Source organism: Ylistrum balloti, unplaced genomic scaffold, assembly GCF_031769215.1.
Source record: "Ylistrum balloti isolate Yb309-2 unplaced genomic scaffold, AGI_CSIRO_Ybal_v1 Utg369858, whole genome shotgun sequence".
Taxonomy (NCBI): domain Eukaryota; kingdom Metazoa; phylum Mollusca; class Bivalvia; order Pectinida; family Pectinidae; genus Ylistrum; species Ylistrum balloti.
Genome location: NW_026782007.1, coordinates 870,060 through 897,264, shown reverse-complemented (window position 1 = coordinate 897,264; position 27,205 = coordinate 870,060). Strand labels below are relative to the sequence as shown.

Genomic DNA, 27,205 nt, shown 5'->3' with positions numbered 1-27,205 from the left:
TTGTCACCAAAGTCAACATTTTTGTCATCAGGTTCAAATTCACTATCTCTGCTATGAATTTGTCCTCACTGAAGAAAGGTCGGTGTAATTTAAAGTGACATCATGGTAAAATGATTTTTTTCATTGATTCTTTTTATTATTGCACATATATATCAAGTGTATCACCTTGAAATCAAAGTCATGTTGAGGTTAATATCAAATTCATTTTCTCCCTTTAAAGCTGTTTAATAAAACTTCATGAATAACTCTAGGATGGCAATGAATTGTGTTTTGTAAAAATTTGGGGTCCTGATGGTCAAGATCAAAAGAAGACCAAATGCCTACACATCAGTGTGTCTCGTACCAGTTTAAGGCCATTATGACTGATGTCAAGGTCATCTAAAAGGTAAAATTAAACTTTGTAAGTAAAAAAATAAATCTTTTGTTTAATCAATCTTGAAAGTAAATGGATAAAATTGTATGTTTTTTGCAATGGATTTTCAGTAGTATAATCATAGTGGGAAAGTGTATATATGTTTACTCCATTTCAAATCTACAGAAAATATTCCAGAAAAAGTCTGCGAGCTTCCTAAGGATATGTTGTAAGGCATACATTTACTAAACACTGATTACAATAATATAAGTGTGTTTATTGTACCTGGTCTAGTTCATAAGGCAAGATTTTAATACTGAATATTTTGTGTTTCTTGTTCATTTAGCCCAGAATTGGATCATCAGTAAGCAGTTGTCCTTTAACCTAATACTGTATTTATCCACATGTAAGCCCCCTCACAAGTAAGCCCTTTTCTTCATTTTTGCTGAATCGTTAAGGTAAAACAATAGTAAATTAAAAGTAGTTCACCAACAAGCTCTTCCCTCTCTATAACACTGAACTTTTACGCTAAAACATGAGGCTTAATTTAGAATAAATATAGTACAAATGATGAGTTTTTGAAAGATATATTGTGCTGACAACAATACATTATAAACGTGTTATGTACGTCCTGATTAAGATAATTCACACCTTGACATTATACCCGGGGTATATGTAATCCCAAAATCTACTCATATGACAAACATGTCTGCACAAATACAAATAAATGATTTTCCTAGTTATGACAACAATATCAATTTCATTGTAAAAAAATTCTACAAAATGAATAAATTGCAAATGCTTTAATAACCATAATCTGTAAAAGGGTAATAATTTATTCAGAAACTGCTGGGAAAAGCAAATTGTTCCCAGTACAATTTATTTAGTATAAAATAATCAACAAGCTTCAAATCAATATCGTCATTTTAACACTACAATGATAATCAAATCACAGGTGATGACTAATTTATAATGTATTAAGTAAAAACAGCTGTTAGTCGCAGAAATCTCTTCACTCCATAACAAAAATAAAAAATAGATTTGGCATCCTTGTGTTCTATCACAGGTTCCATCAGTTCGTAATAAAATTCCAAAGTGTATGAGGTCAGATGATCTATATATAGACTGCCCAGGTGTTGTTCACAAACATTTGTAGCAGACTGATAAAACCCAAGTCTCTGACTACTCGGCTGTTATTTGTTTTTGTTTATAAATGTAAACATTACACATGTCACATGTTCCCAGTAGATATGAAGAGATATCCTCATCAACAACGGTCCAGGTCCTGAATAAGTGACTGGACTAACTGGTTCATAGTCAGCTCCTCTGGTTCCTGTAGCATGGCTGAAATGGCAAAGAGACTTCATTGTTTTCAAACAACTCTTGTCTAGAGTAATACAAAAGTCATTTTTTGAATGATTCAGATTTTAGCTTTTGCCAATACTCTTTTTGCAGAAATTATGAAATCGGTTGATGTTTTAAATATGAATTTTATTTGATTTATTCTATTTGTTTAGAATAAAAAATGTTACAAGATAGTGGAATCAATTTACTGGGTGACTGGTGGTTCACAGCTACTTAACAACCTAATGCTCAAGTTGATTGCAAATATATCATTTCATCCCTGTGTTTTGTCAAATTTTGCAGACTGCACTGGGACTATCAACCCTCAGTGAGATGTGATTACACAAACTAAACCTACTGCACTAGGACTATCAACCCTCAGTAAGATAACATTACATAGACTGAACCTACTGCACTAGGACTATCAACCCTCAGTCAGATAACATTACATACACTGAACCTACTGCACTAGGACTATCAACCCTCAGTAAGATAACATTACACAAACTAAACCTACTGCACTAGGACTATCAACCCTCAGTCAGATAACATTACATACACTGAACCTACTGCACTAGGACTATCAACCCTCAGTCAGATAACATTACATACACTGAACCTACTGCACTAGGACTATCAACCCTCAGTAAGATAACATTACACAAACTAAACCTACTGCACTAGGACTATCAACCCTCAGTAAGATAACATTACATACACTGAACCTACTGCACTAGGACTATCAACCCTCAGTCAGATAACATTACATACACTGAACCTACTGCACTAGGACTATCAACCCTCAGTAAGATAACATTACATACACTGAACCTACTGCACTAGGACTATCAACCCTCAGTCAGATAACATTACATACACTGAACCTACTGCACTGGGACTATCAACCCTCAGTAAGATAACATTACATACACTGAACCTACTGCACTGGGACTATCAACCCTCAGTAAGATAACATTACATACACTGAACCTACTGCACTGGGACTATCAACCCTCAGTGAGATATGAATACACAAACTGAACCTACTGCACTGGGACTATCAACCCTCAGTGAGATAACATTACATACACTGAACTAATTTTCCAGGTGCTATCTCCCCTCCATGTCGCAGCATTTTTTCCCTGTATCGTTCACCCATTTGCCTGTAATGTCAAGAAAAAATAATATTAAAGACACAATAAGACAATTATATTATAGATAAGAGTGAAAGAATGTAACTAACTACATTGAATAAATAAAACTATTTCTGCGGCTAACTTTATGCACATTTTACATAAAGTATATACTTTATCTTAGTAATATTACATCTCAACTGATGGTGTGACTGGCTATTCTACATCTCACCTGATGGTGTGGCTGGCTATTGTACATCTCACCTGATGGTGTGACTGGCTATTCTAAATCTCACCTGATGGTGTGGCAAGCTATTGTACATCTCACCTGATAGTGTGACTAGCTATTCTGTATCTCACCTGATGGTGTGGCTGACTATTCTATATCTCACCTGATGGTGTGACTGGCTATTCTACATCTCACCTGATGGTGTGAATGGCTATTCTACATTGTACCTGATGGTGTGACTGGCTATTCTACATCTCACCTGATGGTGTGACTGGCTATTCTATATCTCACCTGATGGTGTGACTGGCTATTCTATATCTCACCTGATGTTGTGACTGACTATTCTACATTGTACCTGATGGTGTGACTGGCTATTCTACATCTCACCTGATGGTGTGACTGGCTATTCTACATCTCACCTGATGGTGTGACTGGCTATTCTACATCTCACCTGATGGTGTGACTGGCTATTCTACATCTCACCTGATGGTGTGACTGGCTATTCTACATCTCACCTGATGGTGTGACTGGCTATTCTACATCTCACCTGATGGTGTGACTGGCTATTCTATATCTCACCTGATGGTGTGACTGGCTATTCTATATCTCACCTGATGGTGTGACTGGCTATTCTACATCTCACCTGATGGTGTGACTGGCTATTCTACATCTCACCTGATGGTGTGACTGGCTATTCTACATCTCACCTGATGGTGTGACTGGCTATTCTACATCTCACCTGATGGTGTGACTGGCTATTCTACATCTCACCTGATGGTGTGACTGGCTATTCTACATCTCAACTGATGGTGTGACTGACTATTCTACATCTCACCTGATGGTGTGACTGGCTATTCTACATTGTACCTGATGGTGTGACTGACTATTCTACATCTCACCTGATGGTGTGACTGGCTATTCTACATCTCACCTGATGGTGTGACTGGCTATTCTACATTGTACCTGATGGTGTGACTGGCTATTCTACATCCCACCTGATGGTGTGACTGGCTATTCTACATCTCACCTGATGGTGTGACTGGCTATTCTATGTTGTACCTGATGGTGTGACTGGCTATTCTACATCTCAACTGATGGTGTGACTGACTATTCTACATCCCACCTGATGGTGTGACTGGCTATTCTACATCTCACCTGATGGTGTGACTGGCTATTCTACATCTCACCTGATGGTGTGACTGGCTATTCTACATCTCACCTGATGGTGTGACTGGCTATTCTACATCTCACCTGATGGTGTGACTGGCTATTCTACATCTCACCTGATGGTGTGACTGGCTATTCTACATCTCACCTGATGGTGTGACTGGCTATTCTACATCTCACCTGATGGTGTGACTGGCTATTCTACATCTCACCTGATGGTGTGACTGGCTATTCTACATTGTACCTGATGGTGTGACTGGCTATTTTACATCTCAACTGATGGTTTGGCTGGCTATTCTATATCTCACCTGATGGTGTGACTGGCTATTATACATCTCACCTGATGGTGTGACTGGCTATTCTACATCTCACCTGATGGTGTGACTGGCTATTCTACATCTCACCTGATGGTGTGACTGGCTATTCTATATCTCACCTGATGTTGTGACCGGTTATTTTACATCTCCACTGATGGTGTGAATGACTATTCTACATCCCACCTGATGGTGTGACTGGCTATTCTACATCTCAACTGATGGTGTGACTGACTATTCTACATCCCACCTGATGGTGTGACTGGCTATTCTACATCTCACCTGATGGTGTGACTGGCTATTCTATGTTGTACCTGATGGTGTGACTGACTATTCTACATCTCACCTGATGGTGTGACTGTCTTTTCTACATCTCACCTGATGGTGTGACTGGCTATTCTACATCTCACCTGATGGTGTGACTGGCTATTCTACATCTCACCTGATGGTGTGACTGGCTATTCTACATAGAACCTGATGGTGTGACTGGCTATTCTACATCTCACCTGATGGTGTGACTGGCTATTCTACATCTCACCTGATGGTGTGACTGGCTATTCTACATCTCACCTGATGGTGTGACTGGCTATTCTACATCTCACCTGATGGTGTGACTGGCTATTCTACATCTCACCTGATGGTGTGACTGGCTATTCTACAGAGTTCCTGATGGTGTGACTGGCTATTCTACATCTCACCTGATGGTGTGACTGGCTACTTTTACATCTCACCTGATGGTGTGACTGGTTATTTTACATCTCCACCTGATGGTGTGACTGACTATTATTCATCTCACCTGATGGTGTGACTGGCTATTCTACATCTCACCTGATGGTGTGACTGGCTATTCTACATCTCACCTGATGGTGTGACTGGCTATTCTACATCTCACCTGATGGTGTGACTGGCTATTCTACATCTCACCTGATGGTGTGACTGGCTGGCTATTCTACATCTCACCTGATGGTGTGACTGGCTATTCTACATCTCACCTGATGGTGTGACTGGCTATTCTACATCTCACCTGATGGTGTGACTGGCTATTCTACATCTCACCTGATGGTGTGACTGGCTATTCTACATCTCACCTGATGGTGTGACTGGCTATTCTACACCTGATGGTGTGACTGGCATTCTACATCTCACCTGATGGTGTGACTGGTTATTCTACATCTCACCTGATGGTGTGACTGGCTATTCTATATCTCACCTGATGGTGTGACTGGCTGGTGTGATTCTACATCTCACCTGATGGTGTGACTGGCTATTCTACATCTCACCTGATGGTGTGACTGGCTACTACATCTACCTGATGGTGTGACTGGCTATTCTATCTACCTGATGGTGTGACTGGCTATTCTACATCATCACCTGATGGTGTGACTGGCTATTCTACATCTCACCTGATGGTGTGACTGGCTATTCTACATCTCACCTGATGGTGTGACTGGCTATTCTATATCTCACCTGATGGTGTGACTGGTTATTCTACATCTCACCTGATGGTGTGACTGGCTATTCTACATCTCACCTGATGGTGTGACTGGCTATTCTACATCTCACCTGATGGTGTGACTGGCTATTCTACATTGTACCTGATGGTGTGACTGGCTATTCTACATCTCAACTGATGGTGTGACTGACTATTCTACATCTCACCTGATGGTGTGACTGGCTATTCTACATCTCAACTGATGGTGTGACTGACTATTATTCATCTCACCTGATGGTGTGACTGGCTATTCTACATCTCACCTGATGGTGTGACTGGCTATTCTACATCTCACCTGATGGTGTGACTGGCTATTCTACATCTCACCTGATGGTGTGACTGGCTATTCTATGTTGTACCTGATGGTGTGACTGGCTATTCTATATCTCACCTGATGTTGTGACTGGTTATTCTACATCTCACCTGATGGTGTGACTGGTTATTCTACATCTCACCTGATGGTGTGACTGGCTATTCTACATTGTAGCTGATGGTGTGACTGGCTATTTTACATCTCACCTGATGGTTTGGCTGGCTATTCTATATCTCACCTGATGGTGTGACTGGCTATTCTACATCTCAACTGATGGTGTGACTGACTATTCTACATCCCACCTGATGGTGTGACTGGCTATTCTACATCTCACCTGATGGTGTTGCTGGTTATTCTATATCTCACCTGATGGGCTGACTGGCTATTTTACATTGTACCTGATGGTGTGACTGGCTATTTTACATCTCACCTGATGGTGTGACTGGTTATTCTACATTTCACCTGATGGTGTGACTGGTTATTCTATATGTCATCGGATGGTGTTGCTTGTTATTCTATATCTCACCTGATGTTGTGACTGGCTATCCTACATCTCACCTGATGGTGTGACTGACTATTCTATATCTCACCTGATGGTGTGACTGGCTATTCTATGCCTCACCATTTATCATGTTACCTGTTGAAAGGGTCATCTTTAAAGCAGGTATTCCAGATTCTGGCAGCTACACCCCTTGACATGAGATATGAGTAATACTTGGCGCCATATCCAACAAGGTGACCAAACCTTAACTGCCATGCCTAGATAATATATGCAGAATATATTGTAAATAAACAATTTGTGTTGAGGTCATTGTATGATTTTAGATGCAATATCAGTGAACAAGTATTTTCCTTTTTTCAGGACAAGAAATGTGACACAATGCTGAATAAAACATGATACTTAACATAGCCTGCTTCAGCTGATGCTATCAAAAGGTCATGATATAGAATGTCTGCAATAGCTAAAATGCAAACTCGGTGTAAGAAACTTGTTCAAACTTACATTTTTGCCAGTGAAGTATCAGAAATTATCAATTTGATATTACATTATTTTTAACTCAACTCAAACTTGAATTCCATTTTTGGCAAAACAAAAACCAGCATATTACAAATAACAATAAAATACTGAAAGTAGCTGGCATCAGAGACAGAATAGTCAATAAATAAGTTTATGTCATCTTTTTCAATACTTTTTTGCAGCAGAATAATTTTGCAATTTTTTCAACACTGAAAAAAAAGAAATTCTTTATTTTCAAACTTTAAAATATACTAAGTAGAAAATCAAAATGACAAATTATATGAACATTCTCTAGCTCACCCTCCACATCTTTGTAAAAATCAGTATTTTTTCAGACATATGGCATTTAACAGAGAACTTCATTCATTTATTTAACAGATCTTATGACCACTATTACGAAAACAGGAAACCACTTAATATCTCTAATTTATATCATTTATCTTCAGTCAAATGTGAAATATTGTAAAGTTTCAAGTGTCACCCACTACAGAAAACGAATGGACTTACTGTGTTATTGACATAAGGAATGCTGTAATACTTGTCCTGTAACTCAGCCATCACTTGTGTTGTACTCTTGTTGTCCTTAAATGGATATCGACTGTGGAACACCTGGTCTGTGATGGAGTAGAACACCTGGAGCTGCATGTCCTGGTAATACAAAATACGGGTACATAAAACACCTAGACCATTCTCCTTTGATTGCTTTGACCAGTTGGACCAGGTTTGTTTGTAAAAAAGAGCAGACCTACTTTATTTTACTTTCTGACAAGCTTAACTTCACTAAGCCTTTCAATGACTGTATTAATATTTGTAGATCCCTCCCAATTAGAAATGTTGTATTTTAAGTGCCGAAGGATCTGCTTGTCAATGAAACAAACCTGCCTTTATATTTATATAAACCTATTCCTTAATAATGATGTCCTGTTAATACAGAAAAACAAGGGGTCCTTGGGCCTTAACGGTCATCTCTCTATAAAAACCTATATATTAAAGCGACAAAATAGGCCTAAAATAGATCGCTGAACTACTCTACAACTCACATAGAAGACATTGCAGATTCATCAAGACATTTTCAGCAAACTTGAAACCATATTCTTTATACATGCACTACACAAATGCCATTACTCCGTACATATTGCTTGTTGAAAAAGAAAGCTACAGGCCCATTATCAAGACCTTTGGCATTTCGGTTATTGAGAAGAACATATTTAAGAATTTCTACACATTTGACCCCTGTGACCTTGAAAGTGGGTCAATGTCATTCATATTAACAAAATTGGTCTCTACATTCTAGCATGCTAAAGGCCTAATATCACCCTGGGCCTTTCAGTTATTGAGGGGAAGTTGCTTAAGCATTTCAACACATTTGACCCCTGTGACCTTGACAGTTGGTCCAATATGAGCACCCTGGTCATTTCAATTATTGAGAAGAAGTCATTTAAAAATTTTAACATATTTGATCCATGTGACCTTTCAAGCAGATCAAGGTCATTCCTATTAACTAGGGGTTGAATTAACATTCTGAATTTAAGAAATGATTCCCCACTCTCCATGACATTTTAGACTAAATTTGGTTGAAATCCATTAAAGCATTAAGAAAGAATAGCATTTCGAAGCAAAATATTGACTAACTTTCGCACTTGGGGCCCCACACGCCCCATGTCACGAGGGACAAATTGAAGAAATATAGGAGTAAAACTTCACTGCCTCACTTGGAATCTGTATTTGCACCAAAGGAGTACTTACTGCTGCTGTGTATAACTTCTTGGCCTCACAAATTTTCTGTATATGCACCAACAGAGTACTTACTGATGCTGAGTATAACTTCTTGGCCTCACAAATTTTCTGTATTTGCACCAAAGGAGTACTTACTGATGCAGAGTATAACTTCTTGGCCTCACAAAGTTTCTGTATTTGCACCAAAGGAGTACTTACTGATGCAGAGTATAACTTCTTGGCCTCACAAAGTTTCTATATTTGCACCAAAGGAGTACTTACTGATGCTGAGTATAACTTCTTGGCCTCACAAAGTTTCTGTATTTGCTCCATAGGAAGGGGCTCACCAGTCTTGTAGTGGAATGCAAATGTTGAGAGCACCTACAAATCAAATAACATGATGGATCAATTTAATGTTTAAATCAGTTCATGTACAGAAGGAAAATCCTGTTTTATCAAATGATAAAAAACATTCCTTATTTCCCCTATATGACACTAGCTAAAACCAATGAGTACCTACCCTTGGATCTGAGACAAAATACTCCATAAGTATTGATGGTACTTCAGCAAAATCTGTTGGACATCTGGTCCCTGGAACAGAGAAAATGACACTTTATTGTAGAACTCAGCAGTCTTAGGTCCATAGGTGGTTTGGAGAAGGTAAACTCAGGTTTATACTATGGAAGAGATTGATCAGTCAACACTATTGTTACAACCACTGATATTGAAAATTGCCACAAACAAAAGTCTACATTGTTTTTTATACAGAGAAATATTTCTTTTGCATAGACATAATATGTATCATTTAAATAAACAAATACACTTAATATTGCTTAAACAGTACATGTCCTCTACTGCCCCGAGCAAGCAATTAGACAATAATAATTTGAAAAGAGAGTGACCTTGACCTACATCCAACAAACTCAAAAGTCAATCCTGTTCAAGATATTTTGAGCATTTATAAGTAAGTGAAATTTGATGAGAATCTCTCCAGGAATAAGGTCGCTAGAGTGCTGACAAACTTGGGTGTTGCATACAAACACAGACAGAAGGAAGGACAGATAAATACATGGATGGTCAGACGGATAGCACCCATCCCCTAGTTTCACCTGTAGGGCTGTAGGGGACTTACAGCACTGTTTCATTTTTGATGTTATGAATTCTTTACAACTTACCTGTAACATGTTGGTATTTTGTACGTCCCAACATGGAATGCATGGCATGTCCAAACTCATGGAACAAGTTTTCCATCATGCTGTGTGTAAGTAGTGAGGGGACATTACCACGATTTGAGGAGAAGTTGAGTTGTAATACTACAATGGGAAGCTGGTATGTCCCATCCTCCTTTTGTCTACCTCCCTGGATAGTATAATGACTGTCCTGAGGGAAAATAAAGCATTTTCTATTATCAGAATGTCTAACCAAGTTGTTACTTACAGACATTTTACCATCAATATGTTATGTTGTTAAGTAGCAGATATCTAAAGAAGACATATTTTAGCTATATGCTAACTTACCTGTAGAGGTTTACCAGCTCTATCATAGAAATCAGTAGATATAGCCTAGCATACTAACATTGTGTGTCTGAACTAACTTAACTGTGGAGGTCTGTCATCTCTATTGTAGAAATCACTGTTGATATAGCCCAACACACTAACATTGTGTGTCTGAACTAACTTAACTGTGGAGGTTTGTCAGCTCTATCGTAGAAATCACAGTAGATACAGCCCAACACACTAACATTGTGTATCTGAACTGACTTACCTGTGGAGGTCTGTCATCTCTATTGTAGAAGTAACAGTAGATACAGCCCAACACACTAACATTGTGTGTCTGAACTAACTTACCTGTGGAGGTCTGTCATCTCTATTGTAGAAGTCACAGTAGGTATAGCCCAGCACACTAACATTGTGTATCTGAACTAACTTACCCGTGGAGGTTTGTCAGCTCTATCGTAGAAGTAACAGTAGATACAGCCCAACACACTAACATTGTGTGTCTGAACTAACTTACCCGTGGAGGTTTGTCAGCTCTATCGTAGAAATCACAGTTGATATAGGTCAGCACACTAACATTGTGTGTCTAAACTAACTTACCTGTGGAGGTTTGTCAGCTCTATCGTAGAAGTCACAGTAGATATAGCCCAACACACCCTCTGTCTCATGCACCACTGCCTGTCACAGAAATCACAGTACACACTGTCAATGCTGATTATCAATTGGATATGTACTATATCTAAGGAAATATAGCCTACGCAATCACACTTTAATAAAAGCTAAATTCTGTACATGAATATTTCAAATGTACAAAACATAAAAATCTAATGTTTTATACATTTTAAACAATTATGAAAACTTAAAGTTGAAACCATATCATATGTTCAATATAGTCAATAGTGTGTTTTGAAAGAGAAATATACAAAATAGTTTTATGTATATCCTTATGTTTCTTTTTCTCTCTGAAGCAATATGTGTACTGTTGAGGTCTTATTCCTAAATTTGATGCAGTATCAATGCAGATTTGTCTCTTCAGAACTTGTATTAGTAATTTACGTTCTTGTCGGTAACCAATTGAGAAGACTAGTAATCAACCGAACTTACCAGTTTGTGAATGTCTTTTGCCCAGCTTTCGCCATTCTCAAGCTCCACATTCTTCAGGGTGACATTGAATAAGCAGTTGTACAGATTGTTCAGACCCTCCATGCAACCCCCCAGAGAGAAATATGGCATCATTTCATAGCTCTTCAGGTTAGATCTAAAAATTGGTACCAGATGATGACACAGGTATCATTTCAAGACATTACTTGAGTCTGTACAGGTCTCCAATTTTAAAAAAAAAACTGCATCCTTTTTAAAAATATCTTAATATCTGATACATTTCTTTATACAATTTTTGATACAATATTATGTACATCAATTATAATTCAGATACCGGAAAAACATATTTTTTATCCTGCACTTACACAAGTTGTCTCCCTTTAGCACTGTAATACGGTGGGTCCCATGCCAAGATTTTCTTTAAAGAGAAAATGAGCAAAAATGATACATAGCAAGTTCACCGACAATGTATATGTAAATTATAAGTATATTTCAAATACCAAACATTTCACATCGTTTTTGCCATTAATTCAGAAACGATGCCATAAAAAACAAAATTTTGTAGGCAGTTAAGAAATTAGGTATTTACATGATAAACTCTGTACTCACATTTTCTATTCCTCCTTCAGCTTGTTTTAAGTGAAGCATGTCAGCAAAATCTGCATTGGCTCTGAAAGAAAATGATCAGGACAATCAGACACATTTCATAGAGAAATTCTACTGGTAAATGCTGATGAGTGTTCAAGAATTATATAGTTTAAAAAGCAAATTCAAAAAAGTCAATACTGCATGGTCTCATTAGTATAGAAAAGAATTTGTCCAGTACAGCTTTATCTTTTATCCAAGGAATGTGAAAAAATATTTTCTACAGATGACATAAGATGGTCCAAGTAATTCTCAACAATTAAAGTGGGTGAAAAACAACAAATGAAAAACAACAAAAATATGAAGAAAGTAAACTGTTGGTGTTGAAGGACTAGGGGAGATAATAAACAGTCTATGTGTGACTGTTCTCTAAAACACCTCACCGTATAATCACTCACCTGGATCTTATACTGTCAGCCAAGGTTTCTAGAAAATCCATCACATTTTCTGTGGAATCAGAAAAAAAACTTGGTTGTGGAGTAAAAAAAAAATATGACAATCTCAGTAAAGTAATGCAAGACTAACATTTTCAATGAAGTAACACATAAATTTTTTTTTTTTTTTTTGAAGAAACAAAATATATTTTCTGTGCAGTAACATGACATTTTCTGAGGAGTAAGTTAACATAAAACATGACATTACAGGTGCAGTGACCCAAGACATGACATTTTCTGCATGGTACTAAAGCAAATGGCATTATCAGTGGAGTAGCAAAAGACATGGCATTTCTGTACAGTAACATGAAACATGACATCTTCTTAAAAGTAAAATAAAACACTAAATTTTCTGTGAAGTAACACAAGACTATGAAGTAACAAACAACATGCTAGTAGCACAAAAAAGACATTTTCTGTCAAGTAGCAAAAGATTTGACTTTCAGGACATGACATTTCCTATGAAGTAACAAAAGACATGATATTTCCTGTGAAGTAACAAAAGATAGCATTTCCTATGAAGTAACAAAAGACATGACATTTCCTGTGAAGTAACAAAAGATAGCATTTCCTGTGAAGTAACAAGCAAATTCATGTAATTTATATCCCCCGTTTTCCAAACATATTGTAAGTAAATATTTTAGAGGTTAGGAGTAAACATGTCATAATGCTGTGTAGAATGATATATTCTCTTGAGCTATGATGTATTGCTTTAAAGCCAAAGAAAGATGTAAAGGATTATAGAGAATAGATGTTTTATTGGACATATCAAATGTAGTATGCATAGATATTAACAGATGATGCTGATTGCTGAACTCAGTCTTATGTGCACTAATATGCATATGCTGACCAATAAGTATGGATAATTTATCACATGACTTATTTCTCTGTAAGTAACAGTCACTGGATGCACTAGGACAAAAAATCACAGAATAGTTGAAAACAGTGAAAACTAATGACTTGGAAATGAGGTCTGGACAATAGGAAATCACCAAGTAACAGTGTCAAGATGTTATCTAGCACATAATTATTCTACCTGGAGTTTCAGCCATAGTGCCTTTAATGGTTCTATGAGCGTACGTCTCAAAGCCAACAACCTGAGCCAGTTTGTGTCGAGCATGTAGCAGACTCATCAATAGATGTTCCTGGTGTTTGTCTGGATAAAGGTAGATTTTGTAGGCTGCCTCCCTCATCTAACACCAAACAAAATCACAAAGTTTCTACATTACAAAAATTTTACAAAATATAATATTTGCTTTCTAATCAGAACTGATGACTAGTGATGCGACGATGATCAGGTATAAGCCATTATCTAATTGTCCAGCATCATCTGATGCGATGATCAATTGTGATTTGCTGTAATCGATCATCGGTACATTGATATTTTCTGATGTTTATGCAAAATCCAAATTCATATTACGCGTCATAAAGATGCCAATTGCCAATAATGTTCATTCTTATGTAAATTTTAGGTAAGTGAGGTAATCTAGGTCAGGATACAAAAAAATATTACTGCATTGTGCAATGAATATTTTCTATGAATATTGAACACATAGTCAGCTGATTATGTAATTGATCCATTACATTTGAATTTGGTTTCAACTGATAAATGATTGTGGATTTCTACAGATTTCCCATCACTACTGATGACGTTGTTTAGTTTTTATATTCATCTACAAAAAATGTAGGAGTATTCCTTATCAATGATCACAAGGAGAGCATTTCTGTTATGTTACAGACATTCCGATTTTAGCTTATTCATAGAGAACATTAAAATCAACCTGTAAAACATCATAGAAATTTGATTTGTTCTTGCTAAACAGTTAAATACTTACCCGTTCATTATAGTGGTCTGAATGGAGGTTATAAACTTGCACATGTTCACCATCAATATTAAAACTGAAAAAGAAATAAACAAATCCAATGATGACAAACACAAGTATGTTTTTTCAATTTTGCAAAAATTGTTTGATCTTGTGATTAGGAAGATTTCAGATCTCTTCAGAAGTGCATGTATACCAAAGCACCAAGACCCATATTCCTGGATCTCAAGTTCTATACAGCAAAATATAAGTAACCCAGGTGACATAAAGAAACATAGGAGAAACAACATCAGGAATGGAAAAGAAATAAACTGATACAAGAGTCAATATGGGGAATAGGGGAGACAGCAAAAAGAAGTAGAGACAATATCAGGAAGGTGTGAACACAAAAACAAAAGGAAAAGCAACGTAAGGTATAGGGGGAGACAATCAATTGAAAAGTTGAGACAACATCAGGAGGGTGTGAGCACAAAACAAAAGGAAAAGCAACATAAGGAATAGGGGAGACAATTAATTGAAAAGGAGAGGCAATATCAGGAATAGAAAAGACATCAAAACACACAAAAAACTATTCCATGTACTGACACACATGTAAAATTAAAGGTGAATCTATCAAACTGCTTGAAGGCATGTCTTTCCAGTACATGTGGCACCAGTCAGTATACCTCTCATAAAATCCAGTAATTATCACCGCAAACTTACTAATGTCTTATACTTTCTGGTAGTGAAGTCTTTTTTACAGATCTCATTGTATGTGTTCCCTGCATGAAGAAATTTCCAATCATCATGACATCCTCGTTCAGCTTTACAAAAGTCTCCCTCTGTGTCAAGGAAAATAGATATCCACTATTAATTGGGGGCTATGATACTGTTAACATTCTCCTGCATTATCTCATGTTAACAAATTCTGTTTAAAAACATTATGGCACTTATCTTAAAGAATGTATTTATATCTAGGTTTCCTGTAAGTATACATACCATGAAAGTACCTGTCTAATTGGTAATCCTACAGTGATCAGAGGTACACAGCTTAGTTAGTATCAAAATGGCTTATAAAGAAGTAAATAAGCATTAAACTACTCGATGTATTCTGAACACTGTTTTCTCATAATCAGCATAGTTCTTTTGCACTAACACAACATTTTCATTATATGTAATTAGCCAAGAGTGTTCAACAGGATATGCTTGGTCATAACCCTTCATTAACAAAACCAATAGCACAGGGATTGTACCTTCTCCTTGTCCAGATGGATACCACATTGTTCATGGTCAAACAGGAAGAGTTTTCCAACTCTCTTGTCTAGATCATTGAGAGGTACTACATCCCCTTCCTCCACAGCCTTCTTTAGAGCATTGTATATGTCAGGGTTTGTATTCAACCTTGAAAAGCAGATTATATGAAATGTATAATAATACTTATAAAGTAAGATCCAAGCAAGCAAACTCCAATATTTGTACAGCTATCAATGAGAAGCACATCTTTGAAACACAATTTTACTTTGTTATGCACTGAAAACAGATCAACAGAACCTTTGACCATGACGGATCCTAAATCTGATACAACACAAAGTGCTTACTTTTCTACAATTCCTGAGAGATGCACACAAGCATCTTCTGCAGCCTGTGCAAACAAGGGTTCTGGATGGGAAACGCGGATGAAATCAGCCTGAAAAACAGACTAAAATAATTATGCTGTTTCGGTCAGGAAAAGTTATGTCACATAATAACAGTAATTCAAATACAGCATTTCTCTAATCACACATCCCAAAAATGTCTCTATATAACATCATATTATAAATGTTTTACAAAATGATGTATTCTAAACATCTTTTGTAATTACTTTCTAATTTTGTTCCTCCTTAACAACAGAAGTTTTGATAAATTTGAGATAATTTAAGCACTGAGTTCATGTACTTCCTTATGTAATGCAGGAACTCTGCTTTTTGTTTCTTTTTTTAAAAAGGAGAAATTCTTTTAGGTATTTTCTTTATTGCTTGGATACAATCAAGGAATTCTGTCTTTTGTTATTCACTCAGTATGGTAAGAATTCTATTCTTCCATTGAAGGAACTCAAGTTTCATTACTTCTGTCTCTATTACAGTAGACATGTAAATCATGAAATTACAACCAGTGTTACTGACCAGATCTGCTACCCTACACAGACAATCAGAGAGCTCATCAAACAGTGTCACAACACTTTTTGTCCTGTTCAAGCTTTTTATCTCTTCAACGAGGGATTCAACTTCAATCTCAGCATTCTCCTTCAGGATATGAAAGCCACTAAAATCTTGTAATTCCATGATCTGAAACAGTCCCTGTGAGAACAAACATACAATTTGAAAATGGTCTGAAAAAATAGGTATAAATATGAGTATAATTTACAGGGAGAAAGTAAAAAGTCATGATATCAACACTAGTTTACATTTCTGCACCAAGATGAAAGAATCATCTAAAAGGACTGACAGTTACTTGAAATACTGCAAAATCAATCTTAATGTTACACACAAGCAAACTTACACAACCAGCTCTGAAGTTGAAACTGAACTTGTAGGATGGCTTGGAATTGAATGCTGAGGCAAGAGGAGCTGACAAGGTCGAGAGTGGTCTCTTTGTAGTTACTGCTGACCAACTTTTCTTTTGGCAAAACAAAACACGGCTTTGGAAGACAAGTTTTGACTTCAAGTGCCATGACACTAAACATTTCTGACATAAAGCTGCCATTTTCTGCTAGGATGCCTCCTCTTTTTCAGGTATTACAGAATTCTTGTCTTTTCTTGTCTTCTCATGGCAAAGGCTAGCACCTACAATATGTATATGTATTATGTAACTGAGAAATTAAGATTGATGTAAAAATTATTTTGAAACGTTGCAAGTAGACAGATCAAGAATGGAAACAATTTATGGTTGAATTGGATGTCCTGTCTGAGTCACTGGGACTTCGCGCGAATTCACAAACCATGATCCATAATACATGTAGTATACTGACTTGTCGCTACATGATACATACATAGGGTCGGTGGGTTGGGAATTTGTGCCAATTATCAGTGTTCTGAGTCTAGAGATCACATCAAATGTCATCTTCAGGTTTACTGTAGAAGAAATTTTAACCATCAAAAATATTTAAACAGATGGTACTCCGACTCTGAACCTCAGGCACCGATTGTTCAAAGGCTGGGTAAAGATGACCAGTGGTTAGTGAAAATTAAAAAATAAATTAAACAAAATTGGAAATATCCTTTTTTTCTAAAAAGATAAAACAGCACATTTTATTTCTTCAGCAATTATACATATATACTGATACAAGGCTGATGAGTATTGGATTCCGCCCCAATAGAACAATAGGTTGTCCTCTCCATTCCAATGGTACACACATGTTTATTCATCACATTTTACATTAAATACAATTAAGTATTTAGATATTATATTCATACTGCATTATATTTGCCAAATGTTGGTTTCAAAAAACAAGAATTACACACATAAATGTATAAATTTGTTAATTTCATGAAGGATTACTTTATAATAAATCACTATGCATAAAAACTTCTGTGACATGGCTTGATGTACTTGACAGCTAATTGATGCCATTTACAGTTATTCAGAATTCATGAGTGTACCAATAACATTCCAAACGAATATCTGTAAAAATAAAATAACATATTTCCTCTGATAAATCCATTATGTTTTAGTTACTTATTGTTTGTGACCATATACATTGTGAAATATTTGGACAATTCATGATGATATAGTCCAATTTATGTTAACATCACTGAATGACAGTGATCCACACACCTGATAAATGAAAACAGATATTCCATGTATACAAAAAAAGATGTTCCAACAGAAATGCTGCAAGGTGGCGTGTTGCCATTGATTGCTCCAATCATTTTCTAATGGGTGGAGCTAGATAGTTTTTTTCATAGAGACATGAAAAAAATGGACAAATCAGATCAGTGCATTTTGGGTACAAACACTGAAAAAATAATCATATATATGAGCTATCGGGGAAACATTGTATTTCATTTCAGAGTTGTAGATTTGTTGAAACAGGCCTAATTGATACATTTCCAATTTTGTAATTGCAATTCATTTTTTTCACTTACCACATGTTTTCTCTCATTTAGCAACCTGGGCCAGATCATTCAACTCATTTGACCCCCAAGTAAACCTACAAAACCCTCTGCCACCAATTGCTGAAGATACAATTAGACATGTCAAGCACAGGCACCTGTACCTGGAACGTAAACAACTGAAGCAAAAATCCAATCCACTTTGCATATGTCGATAGGAGTTTTGCTAGTGTTGTTTACCTTCCAGACTGCAGGTGCGTGAACATGTATGTAAACAAACGTAAAAACACAAAAGAGGATATGACATACCATATGCAGATTTAGCGAACACAATGGCGGTAAAGTTACAATATAACAAACATTTATTTCGTATACTCGCAATGCCGACTTACACACTACTCTTGCCAGATAACCTTAGATGCATTTTTACAGTCATTTTCCGACCGTGGACGCTGACATATTGAATCTCGTTGAATCACTCAGATCTCGCGCGAATTGACACTGTCACACCGTAATAATATGGCTGCTGCTAAACTTCCACCGCAAGTATTGGAAGCATTGTTTTCTTATATAGACATATCTGATCTACGGAATTGTGCTCTAGTGTGTAAGAATTGGTATAAATATCTAAATGATGAGAATAACGATGTATGGCGATTTAATTGTGTGCGAAAACTCGCAGAAGAAGCATTGAAATCGGACGTTCTGAAAAATGTCCCTACATACAAAGCGAAATTACGGGCATTTTACCATGCATGGAACCCAAGTGACTGTTCGAGGAATATGTATGTGAAACAGAATGGGTTTACAGTGCATCGGAACCCAGTAGCACAAAGTACAGACGGTTCTCGGGGTAAGATAGGGTTCCGAGCGGGTCGACACTGTTGGGAGATTTGGTGGGAAGGTCCACTTGGAACTGTAGCTGTGATAGGACTAGCCACCAAAAATGCCCCAATTCAGTGTCAGGGCTACGTGAGTCTACTAGGCAGTGATGACCAGAGCTGGGGTTGGAACCTTGTAGATAATCATCTTATTCACAATGGAGATAACCAAGGAAATTATCCAACATTAAACAATGCTCCAAAGTATCAGGTAGTTAATAAATGACATGTGAACTGATCATATGCTGAAGCATCTACATGTACAGCAGTACAATACAATCTTAATTGATGCAGAAGTGTCAAGCGGAAGTTCTTAATGGTTGTCTTATTTTGAATGATTTACAAATCATATGCCTATGTATTAATCATATTCCAGCACAATTTTGGCATTCTTATCGTCTGAAACAAGCATTTGGTTGGTCTGAATTATTCTGACATTCCGTCCACTGTTTTTTTAATATTGGTCTCTGGAGCCAATGAGTTCATTGATTCAAGACCAATATGATAAAGTCAATAGAACGTCAGAATATTTCAGGCTAGCATTTGATAAGCTCATACATGACATAAGGTGTTTTATGTAAATGTGTTTTTGGTAACCAAGATTACAAGGTATATAGAGTAGGAGATTAGAACAATTCAGACACATGTTTAGTCTTTTTTTTTAATTTTCACAGACAAGTTCTGTGTTTTGTTAATGTGAATTTGCAGGGGGTTGCCAGCATCTTATCCCAAGACCTTTGACTGGGACTAGGCTCATACATGTAAAATGTACAGGTTTCCTAGGGCAGAGACAGTATCCATCATCTTGGTTGGTTGGTTACAGGTTTTCTGTCTCTTTGACGCTTCCTATTATTAGACAGTGTCTCATTGATAACTGTCAGTGTTCTTGCAATTTGAAGGGCAACCTGCATCAATAGCCATCTTGTTGTGGACCTTTTTGTCACTGATAAATGTAAGCACAGTGTTTGCAACACTGAAAACTTGCCCAAAAGGTTTAATCATAGTATTTGTTCAGTTGATGCATAATCAAACAACATCAGTGCGAGTCTCTCGTCTGCTAAATTTGTACAGCTGTCAACATACACATGGCCATTACTGACAAATTGCAATACAATTTTCCAACACGCGAGACTTACCAACACACTAACATTCTAATATTCTGCATTGATACACATACATATTACAAACATTCAGCTTCAGATTCTAGTTAATCCAGTAGTTTCCAGGTAGTTTCCAGATTAAAAAACAATTGTTCATTCTCGACAGCTTGCGCGCTTTTATCACCCTCCGTTCCTGTCCTTCACCACTCTGTCAACATCCAGTTTTTCTACTTTCACTTTCACATCAAGGTATCACACTACTAAATTACAGAACAATAAATAGCGAACAAGACAATTACCTGATAAACTATAATCATTGGTAATACACCTAATGGAGTGGAACTACCTGACAATGATCTGTTGTGGGTCCATGGTGGTTATGTAATGCAGTCAAGTCCAATATACAAATGCATATGTTGTTGAATCATTCCATATGTCAAACCATCAACGAGAATTTGTTGTGTGTTAAACGTTTTTATTGGTACCCTTAGTTTAGGAATGAAACTATCTCATATCACCGACCGTCAGTTCGTGTCAGTACTTTACATCCATAGCTACATGTGGCGCCTGGACTCCTGGACTCCTGAGGACGTCCAGAGTGACATAGCTAATCTGTGGTTCTGCCCAGCACCCAGGGGTATCCCTAGTTTTATTACCCTACACACACACTCTCACACAACTTCCTCACCTGTCACCCCTGGACACATACACATCTCAAGACAACTCCATATAAGGACAGACACTGACAATACCTAACAGGTAACATACCGAATAAGGACATACACGTAAATGCACGGACAGTAACGAATACAAATTAAACAGGACGTTTACAGACACTTACTCCTATTTACCCTGTGACACATACATTAACAAAATCTGCCTAATAAGTATACACCAGTACTTCTGCCCAGCACCCAGTGGTATCCCTAGTTTTATTACCCTACACACGCACTCTCACACAACTTCCTCACCTGTCACCCCTGGACACATACACATCTCAAGACAACTCCATATAAGGACAGACACTGACAATACCTAACAGGTAACATACCGAATAAGGACATACACGTAAATGCACGGACAGTAACGAATACAAATTAAACAGGACGTTTACAGACACTTACTCCTATTTACCCTGTGACACATACATTAACAAAATCTGCCTAATAAGTATACACCAGTACCTCACAAAAACAAAACTTAGCTGCTAACATATCAGAATTGTTTATTAATGTTTTATTATGAAGACAAATGACCATTAATTAAGGCCATGGGTCTCTTATTAAATTTTATTTGGTGAGGTCAAACATTGTTGTACTCTGTTTGCACAATTCCTGATTTTTTTATTAATTTTGAATGCTTTAATTTCAAGTTATAGTCAACACATAGTGAAGTAGTGCACCAGGGTTTATTTTTGGGAACAAACAAGTTTTAACATAGGTCTACCTTTTATACTAAATAATTTTTATAGTGTCTTTTTAAGTTAAGTTCTGAACACCGTTACAAAATTATGATGATCCCATATACTAAGAGATGCATGTATATATGATACATGTTGGGTCTAAAATTTGAACGAGTCCTACAGGAAAACACTCAAATATCTGATCCTAAAATTTACTGCTATTATACCAGCAGTTAATGGAATCATTGCTTATATACATGTCTGACAATTCCTATAGATTTAAGATCCCCCCTCGCGGCATTTTAAAACTGGGGATACAATATTAACACTCATTAATGTATTTAGATAGAGGAGTCCTTGAAAATTAGAGATACAAGTTATGGATTTGCCAATTTTTGGGGAACATTGAGATTGTTTCCAAATGTGATACATCACTGATATATCAACACACACTGACAGAAATTGGGCATGTACATTTTCTTTTTATTAATAGTCTATAGCTTTTGCTCTTGGAGTTATTGCCCCTTGTCCATCTCCCCCAGAGCTTACTTTGTACTCCTTAATCTATTCAAATGCTTTATAGTTTGAGGGGGCAAAGAAGTTGATCAGAATTGATGTGGGAGCAGGGGTTTTTAGTCTGCAACCTTGGAGAAAGTTCTAGTTTGTAATCACAATTTTTACCGTTGTCCACACATTCATCAAAATTAAGTTAACAAAATTATTTGTATGTGTATGCACACTATCACACTGAGTTATCTCCGCTCTATAATATGCTACCTTTGATCAAACATAACAATTACTGAAGTTTTTTGTGCTATCATAAGTGTCTGTGAGTCTATATCACTTTGTATCATATAATGTATGTTTGTGTAAATTGTTGAACAGCTTCTTTAGTCTTAGAATAGCATGCCTGGTAGTCTTGTAATTCACAAATATTTAGTTAAAAAACAAGATTCAGAATGTGAATGATACAAATATTTCTTCCTTTAAAACTGTATGATATATAATTAATCATTCTGTGTGTTTGATATTTTCAGGTTGGAGAAAGAATACGAGTTATATTAGATTGTGATGATAATACGCTAGCTTTTGAGAAAAATTATGAATTTTTAGGTGAGTATATGAGCAAATCATGACACTGGGTTTTTTTTGACAACTCCAGTATAAGTGCTGTTTAACTATCTTGATTTGGGAACTGTGTCAGTTTGTCTGGCCATTAATTTGGAGGTGTCTGTCTTAATGGCCATTGTCCATCTATCCCGTTTTAGTTTCTGTGCAATAACTTTGCTTAATGTCAATGAATTTGAACGGAATTTGGTTTACAAATATGCATTTTACCATCCTTTAGTCAGACTTTATATATAGAATCAACCAAAGAACCATTGAGAGTGGGGGACACAAATTACATGAACTTGCTTGTTGATATCTAGGATAGGGATATTGTATCTTATAATCTCTTAATTAAATTTGGATTAAACAATGCTATCAACATTGCATATGCAACACAGAAAGTTGCAAAATTTCAGAAGGTGAAAGTTTGTGTAAATGAAGCATTGTCAATTGCCATTTGCAGTGAATGTTTTGACGGGCTTTGATCTAACTGAATGTAATGTTAGTATAACATCCTTTTGTGTTATCATTCAAATGGTGTCTCATTAGATAGTCAAGTTCATCGATGATGATCATTAGTGCGCCTTTGTCAAGTATGTTTTCAAATTTTCTTCCATACATTATGTTTTTGCTAGAAAAATGAAAACTTTTTCGTCTCCCTAATTAAAAGGACAGCCCATGATCATCACATGCACTTAATTTGATATGACAGATATCAGTTTATTCAGGCTAAATGTAAACAATTATATCCTGAGGATAAATAGACATCTCTTTCTCCCATACTTCACAGGGTTATCCTTGTTCGGAGTAGGGAAAGATAAATCTGTCTTTACCGAGGTAGGGAAAAGATATACTGCACACACTCATTATAATATATTATGCAATATACAGCGCACTTCAATTTATCTGACCTTTGACCCACTGCACTTTAAAAAAGAAATAATTGCGTCACCATTTTCTGTACATGACGCACAGGCGATTATTGTAATTGGACACAAAAACATTCAATCCCTAAACAACTATAGAACTGTAAATAACAAACAGAAACAAACGATGTCATCTATTCTGTCATCATCTGGCCGCCCCACCCAGACCGTGACCAAACTTGAGTACATGTACATACCTCAGGAAATCAACCGAACATTACACATGTGTCATCAGCGCACAACAGCATTTCCTTGTGCAAACGCCGTAATGAATCTATGGAAAATGAAGTGTGTGGTCTTTTCCAGGGTGCTACTATAACTGGTGGAATATTCAGTATCATGATAAACAATAGTAACACTTCAGTCCAAGCTCAGGCGAAGAGTCCTAGAATTTTGAATTCGGACTTAGAGTGAACTTTTGTACAAGGTCTACTGTGTGCAAACAAAATATAGTTGGAAGTGATACGATTAATTATATTGTAATCAAATGCTAATTTTGTTTACGATGTATGAAATATACACCTAAAACTATCAAAATATGTTTAATAAATGTTTATTTCGTAACTTGAAACATGCATTGAATTGTAGTATCATGACATACATGTCAACCTAATTTACATGTCATTGTATTCATACGCCATTCATGACAATACACTAGGTTCACATGTACTTAAGGTAGGCCTATACTACAGGATTTTTTTTTCTCAAAAAGTATGGGAGAAAAATAATCAATCACCCCTGTGTTTTATAGACAAGGATATCCCGAACCTCGGGATATTTTTTTCAAATTTATAGCTCTCGGCAAGCCTCTAGCTATAAACTTTGGAAAAAAAAACCTCGGTTTGAGATATCCCTGTCTATAGAACACAGGGGTGTAAGATTCTATTAGCCTTCATCAGAGGAAAACATTTACCTTCCTTCCATGCTTTCTGATCATTAGATACTGAAATTTGTTTTGCTGACCTGTTCATGAATGTATCACAAATGGCCCAATAAGTATAAAAGATGTTATCCAATTATGATATGGTTACTTTTATATGAGGGGATATGTTGACCAATTTTTAAGTATATTTTTAAGACTTAAACATTGTTCACTTTCCTTTTTTCCCATCCAACAAAGGATGTCTTTATCATCTTTTCCCTTGCAAAACTAGGAATGTTTTTGTGAATAGCAAAGGAATTTGTTGATATCTGATGAGATAATGGTATACAAATGATGTCAGGGTTTTCTTGTGTATGAGAAATACACACATATGAAATACACCCTCTATTTCTAACCTATTTTAAATAGATATGTATTTTTTTTATCAGGTGTTGCATTTCGGGGTTTGCCGGATACTCCTTTGTACCCGTCCGTGTCAGCTGTTTATGGAAACACGGAAGTGTCAATGGTGTACCTTGGACCACCTCTGGATGGATGACACGGTTCCACTTATTTTAGTAGGATTTATAACTAATTGTATTCTGATAAGCATCTCAGTGAATGTGACTTGTGTTGTGACAAGCATATGAATGAATTGAGCTGACCATAGAAACGGAGAACAACCCAATTGGGTTTGATTCATTTTAAATCACTATAAGCCTTAATACAGGTGTATAGTGTAATGCTATCAGCAGTATTAAGCAAATCATGTTGTGTAAACATGTATGCCTCATCTATCAGCATGTAAATGTACCATATGGCATCACTTTAAACAACATGATATATACATGAACAACTTTGATGTGTTAAGCTTCATCACAGGTGAAAATAGGACACTTAACCACTAGTGCTAATCACAACTGTACAAAAAAATATTCAGATAGAGAGAACCAGTAGTGCTTCATAGACTTTAAGGTTGAACCAGTGTGTGGATGAGAGGTTGTTTGTATGGGCACCTGATTTTCAAGTTTACAAGTCTGCTATGTGATGTCCATGCTGTGCTTAAACTGCACAAGTTACTTCCCTTGACTTGGGCCATGACATATATGGCTATGTACCATGTATATTTCTTGTTGAATGGAAACTTAAATTGGAAGTTTTCTTCTGTTTTATTTTGTTCATTCTTGTCACTGATTTGGAGATATTGATATACACTATGTAATTAATTATGACATAGTATTTCTGCCAATTCAAAAATTAAGATGAAAAAGTCTTTTTAAATAACATGACTAATTTTACCACTTTCAAAAAGCTATTTTACTATTTTATATTCTCCAATTTTGTACATGTATTGTGGTGAATTATGTTTTGGCTATGCTAAGAAATTCTGTATTTCTACAAATATAAATACATTTCAGAGTACTTACTGCTGTTGTAAATTGTGAAGTGGCATAATTACTGTCTCTAACATGCCAATGACACCAAAGTAGACCCTGCCTATAAACTACACAAAGAAAATACAGTTATTTAAATAATAATAAAAAGAAAAAATTGTCAGACAATGAGACAATGAAAAATTGGGAATCTCTCTATAATATGATGTTTGGCCAGTATATTAATATAACTGAAGACATATTTCTACCTGAGTATGATGCTATAACTTCAATATTTAGGACTGGTTGTTTTTTGCTCTTATTCTATATGTCCTTTGACAGAGTAGACCAAGTATAAAAGAGTTATTAGATTTTGAAATTTCGAACAAAACCAAAAAGAAAAAAATAGATAAAAAGAGGGGGGAAGGAGAATGCACTGGTTTGTTTTCTGACGATTAATGTAAGAAAATCTGGGGATCTGTATTATTGCATATAATTTTTTATCATAGATTTTACATGGTTTGACCCAAAAATGATCCGAAGGATATGGAAGATGATGAGCAATTTTAGTGCATATTTCGCTAATAATTCAGAATTAGTTAATCACAACCTCAGGAATTATATGCTTTAGATTCATCATCACAATGGCGTTGTCACATATAGATAGGTGTTATTTTGATAGTGAGTACGCCGACATTAGGTTGGATCAATTTAGGAATCTCAGGGATAAATTTGGTTAACATAAAAAGAAACATTCCAAAATTCATGTTTTTTCCACGATTTCCGACATCACTTGTATATTTCTCCACATTTTGGATCAGTTTATGGAAACTTTTAACATTTATATACATTTGTACATTCATCTGTACAAGACCATGGAATGACTCCAATTTGCTTCATGCTG

General features: G+C 36.3%; 2 protein-coding genes across 4 annotated transcripts; one reads left to right on the top strand and one right to left on the bottom strand.

Moving 5' to 3' along the window:
* Positions 1–1,157: 1,157 nt before the first annotated feature.
* Positions 1,158–20,721, bottom strand: LOC132545835 (mitochondrial intermediate peptidase-like). 3 transcript variants are annotated; one of them, XM_060209505.1, is made up of 20 exons: positions 20,665–20,721; positions 17,095–17,378; positions 16,719–16,892; positions 16,155–16,243; positions 15,810–15,957; positions 15,280–15,398; positions 14,590–14,653; positions 13,791–13,947; positions 12,719–12,767; positions 12,285–12,345; positions 12,041–12,093; positions 11,679–11,832; positions 11,175–11,252; positions 10,254–10,458; positions 9,599–9,669; positions 9,361–9,459; positions 7,870–8,010; positions 6,982–7,103; positions 2,786–2,859; positions 1,158–1,696 (listed from the first exon to the last, which is right to left on the bottom strand). In XM_060209505.1, exons 2-20 carry the CDS (start codon positions 17,296–17,298, stop codon positions 1,620–1,622), a joined length of 2,139 nt encoding a protein of 712 aa, XP_060065488.1. In that variant the 5' UTR covers positions 17,299–17,378; positions 20,665–20,721; the 3' UTR covers positions 1,158–1,619. The 3 variants fall into 3 exon arrangements, with proteins under 3 accessions (XP_060065488.1, XP_060065487.1, XP_060065486.1); XM_060209504.1 differs by lacking the exon at positions 20,665–20,721 and adding an exon at positions 19,040–19,113; XM_060209503.1 differs by lacking the exon at positions 20,665–20,721 and adding an exon at positions 18,681–18,853.
* Positions 19,167–26,208, top strand: LOC132545837 (F-box/SPRY domain-containing protein 1-like). The gene is made up of 3 exons (XM_060209507.1): positions 19,167–19,739; positions 23,068–23,143; positions 25,378–26,208. The coding sequence occupies exons 1-3, from the start codon at positions 19,167–19,169 to the stop codon at positions 25,485–25,487; spliced, it is 759 nt and encodes a 252-aa protein (XP_060065490.1). The 3' UTR covers positions 25,488–26,208.
* Positions 26,209–27,205: the final 997 nt, after the last annotated feature.

Bases quoted from the DNA above. Each gene is read 5' to 3' on its own strand.
- LOC132545837 (XM_060209507.1), top strand. From the start codon at position 19,167: ATGGCTGCTGCTAAACTTCCACCGCAAGTATTGGAAGCATTGTTTTCT. The intron at 19,740-23,067 runs GTAGTTAATAAA...TGATATTTTCAG, and splicing joins ACAATGCTCCAAAGTATCAG to GTTGGAGAAAGAATACGAGT. The intron at 23,144-25,377 runs GTGAGTATATGA...TTTTTTTATCAG, and splicing joins GAAAAATTATGAATTTTTAG to GTGTTGCATTTCGGGGTTTG.
- LOC132545835 (XM_060209505.1), bottom strand. From the start codon at position 17,298: ATGGCAGCTTTATGTCAGAAATGTTTAGTGTCATGGCACTTGAAGTCA. The intron at 15,958-16,154 runs GTAAGCACTTTG...CTGCTTTTCAAG, and splicing joins CTCTCAGGAATTGTAGAAAA to GTTGAATACAAACCCTGACA. The intron at 11,833-12,040 runs GTAAGTGCAGGA...ACCAATTTTTAG, and splicing joins GCTAAAGGGAGACAACTTGT to ATCTAACCTGAAGAGCTATG.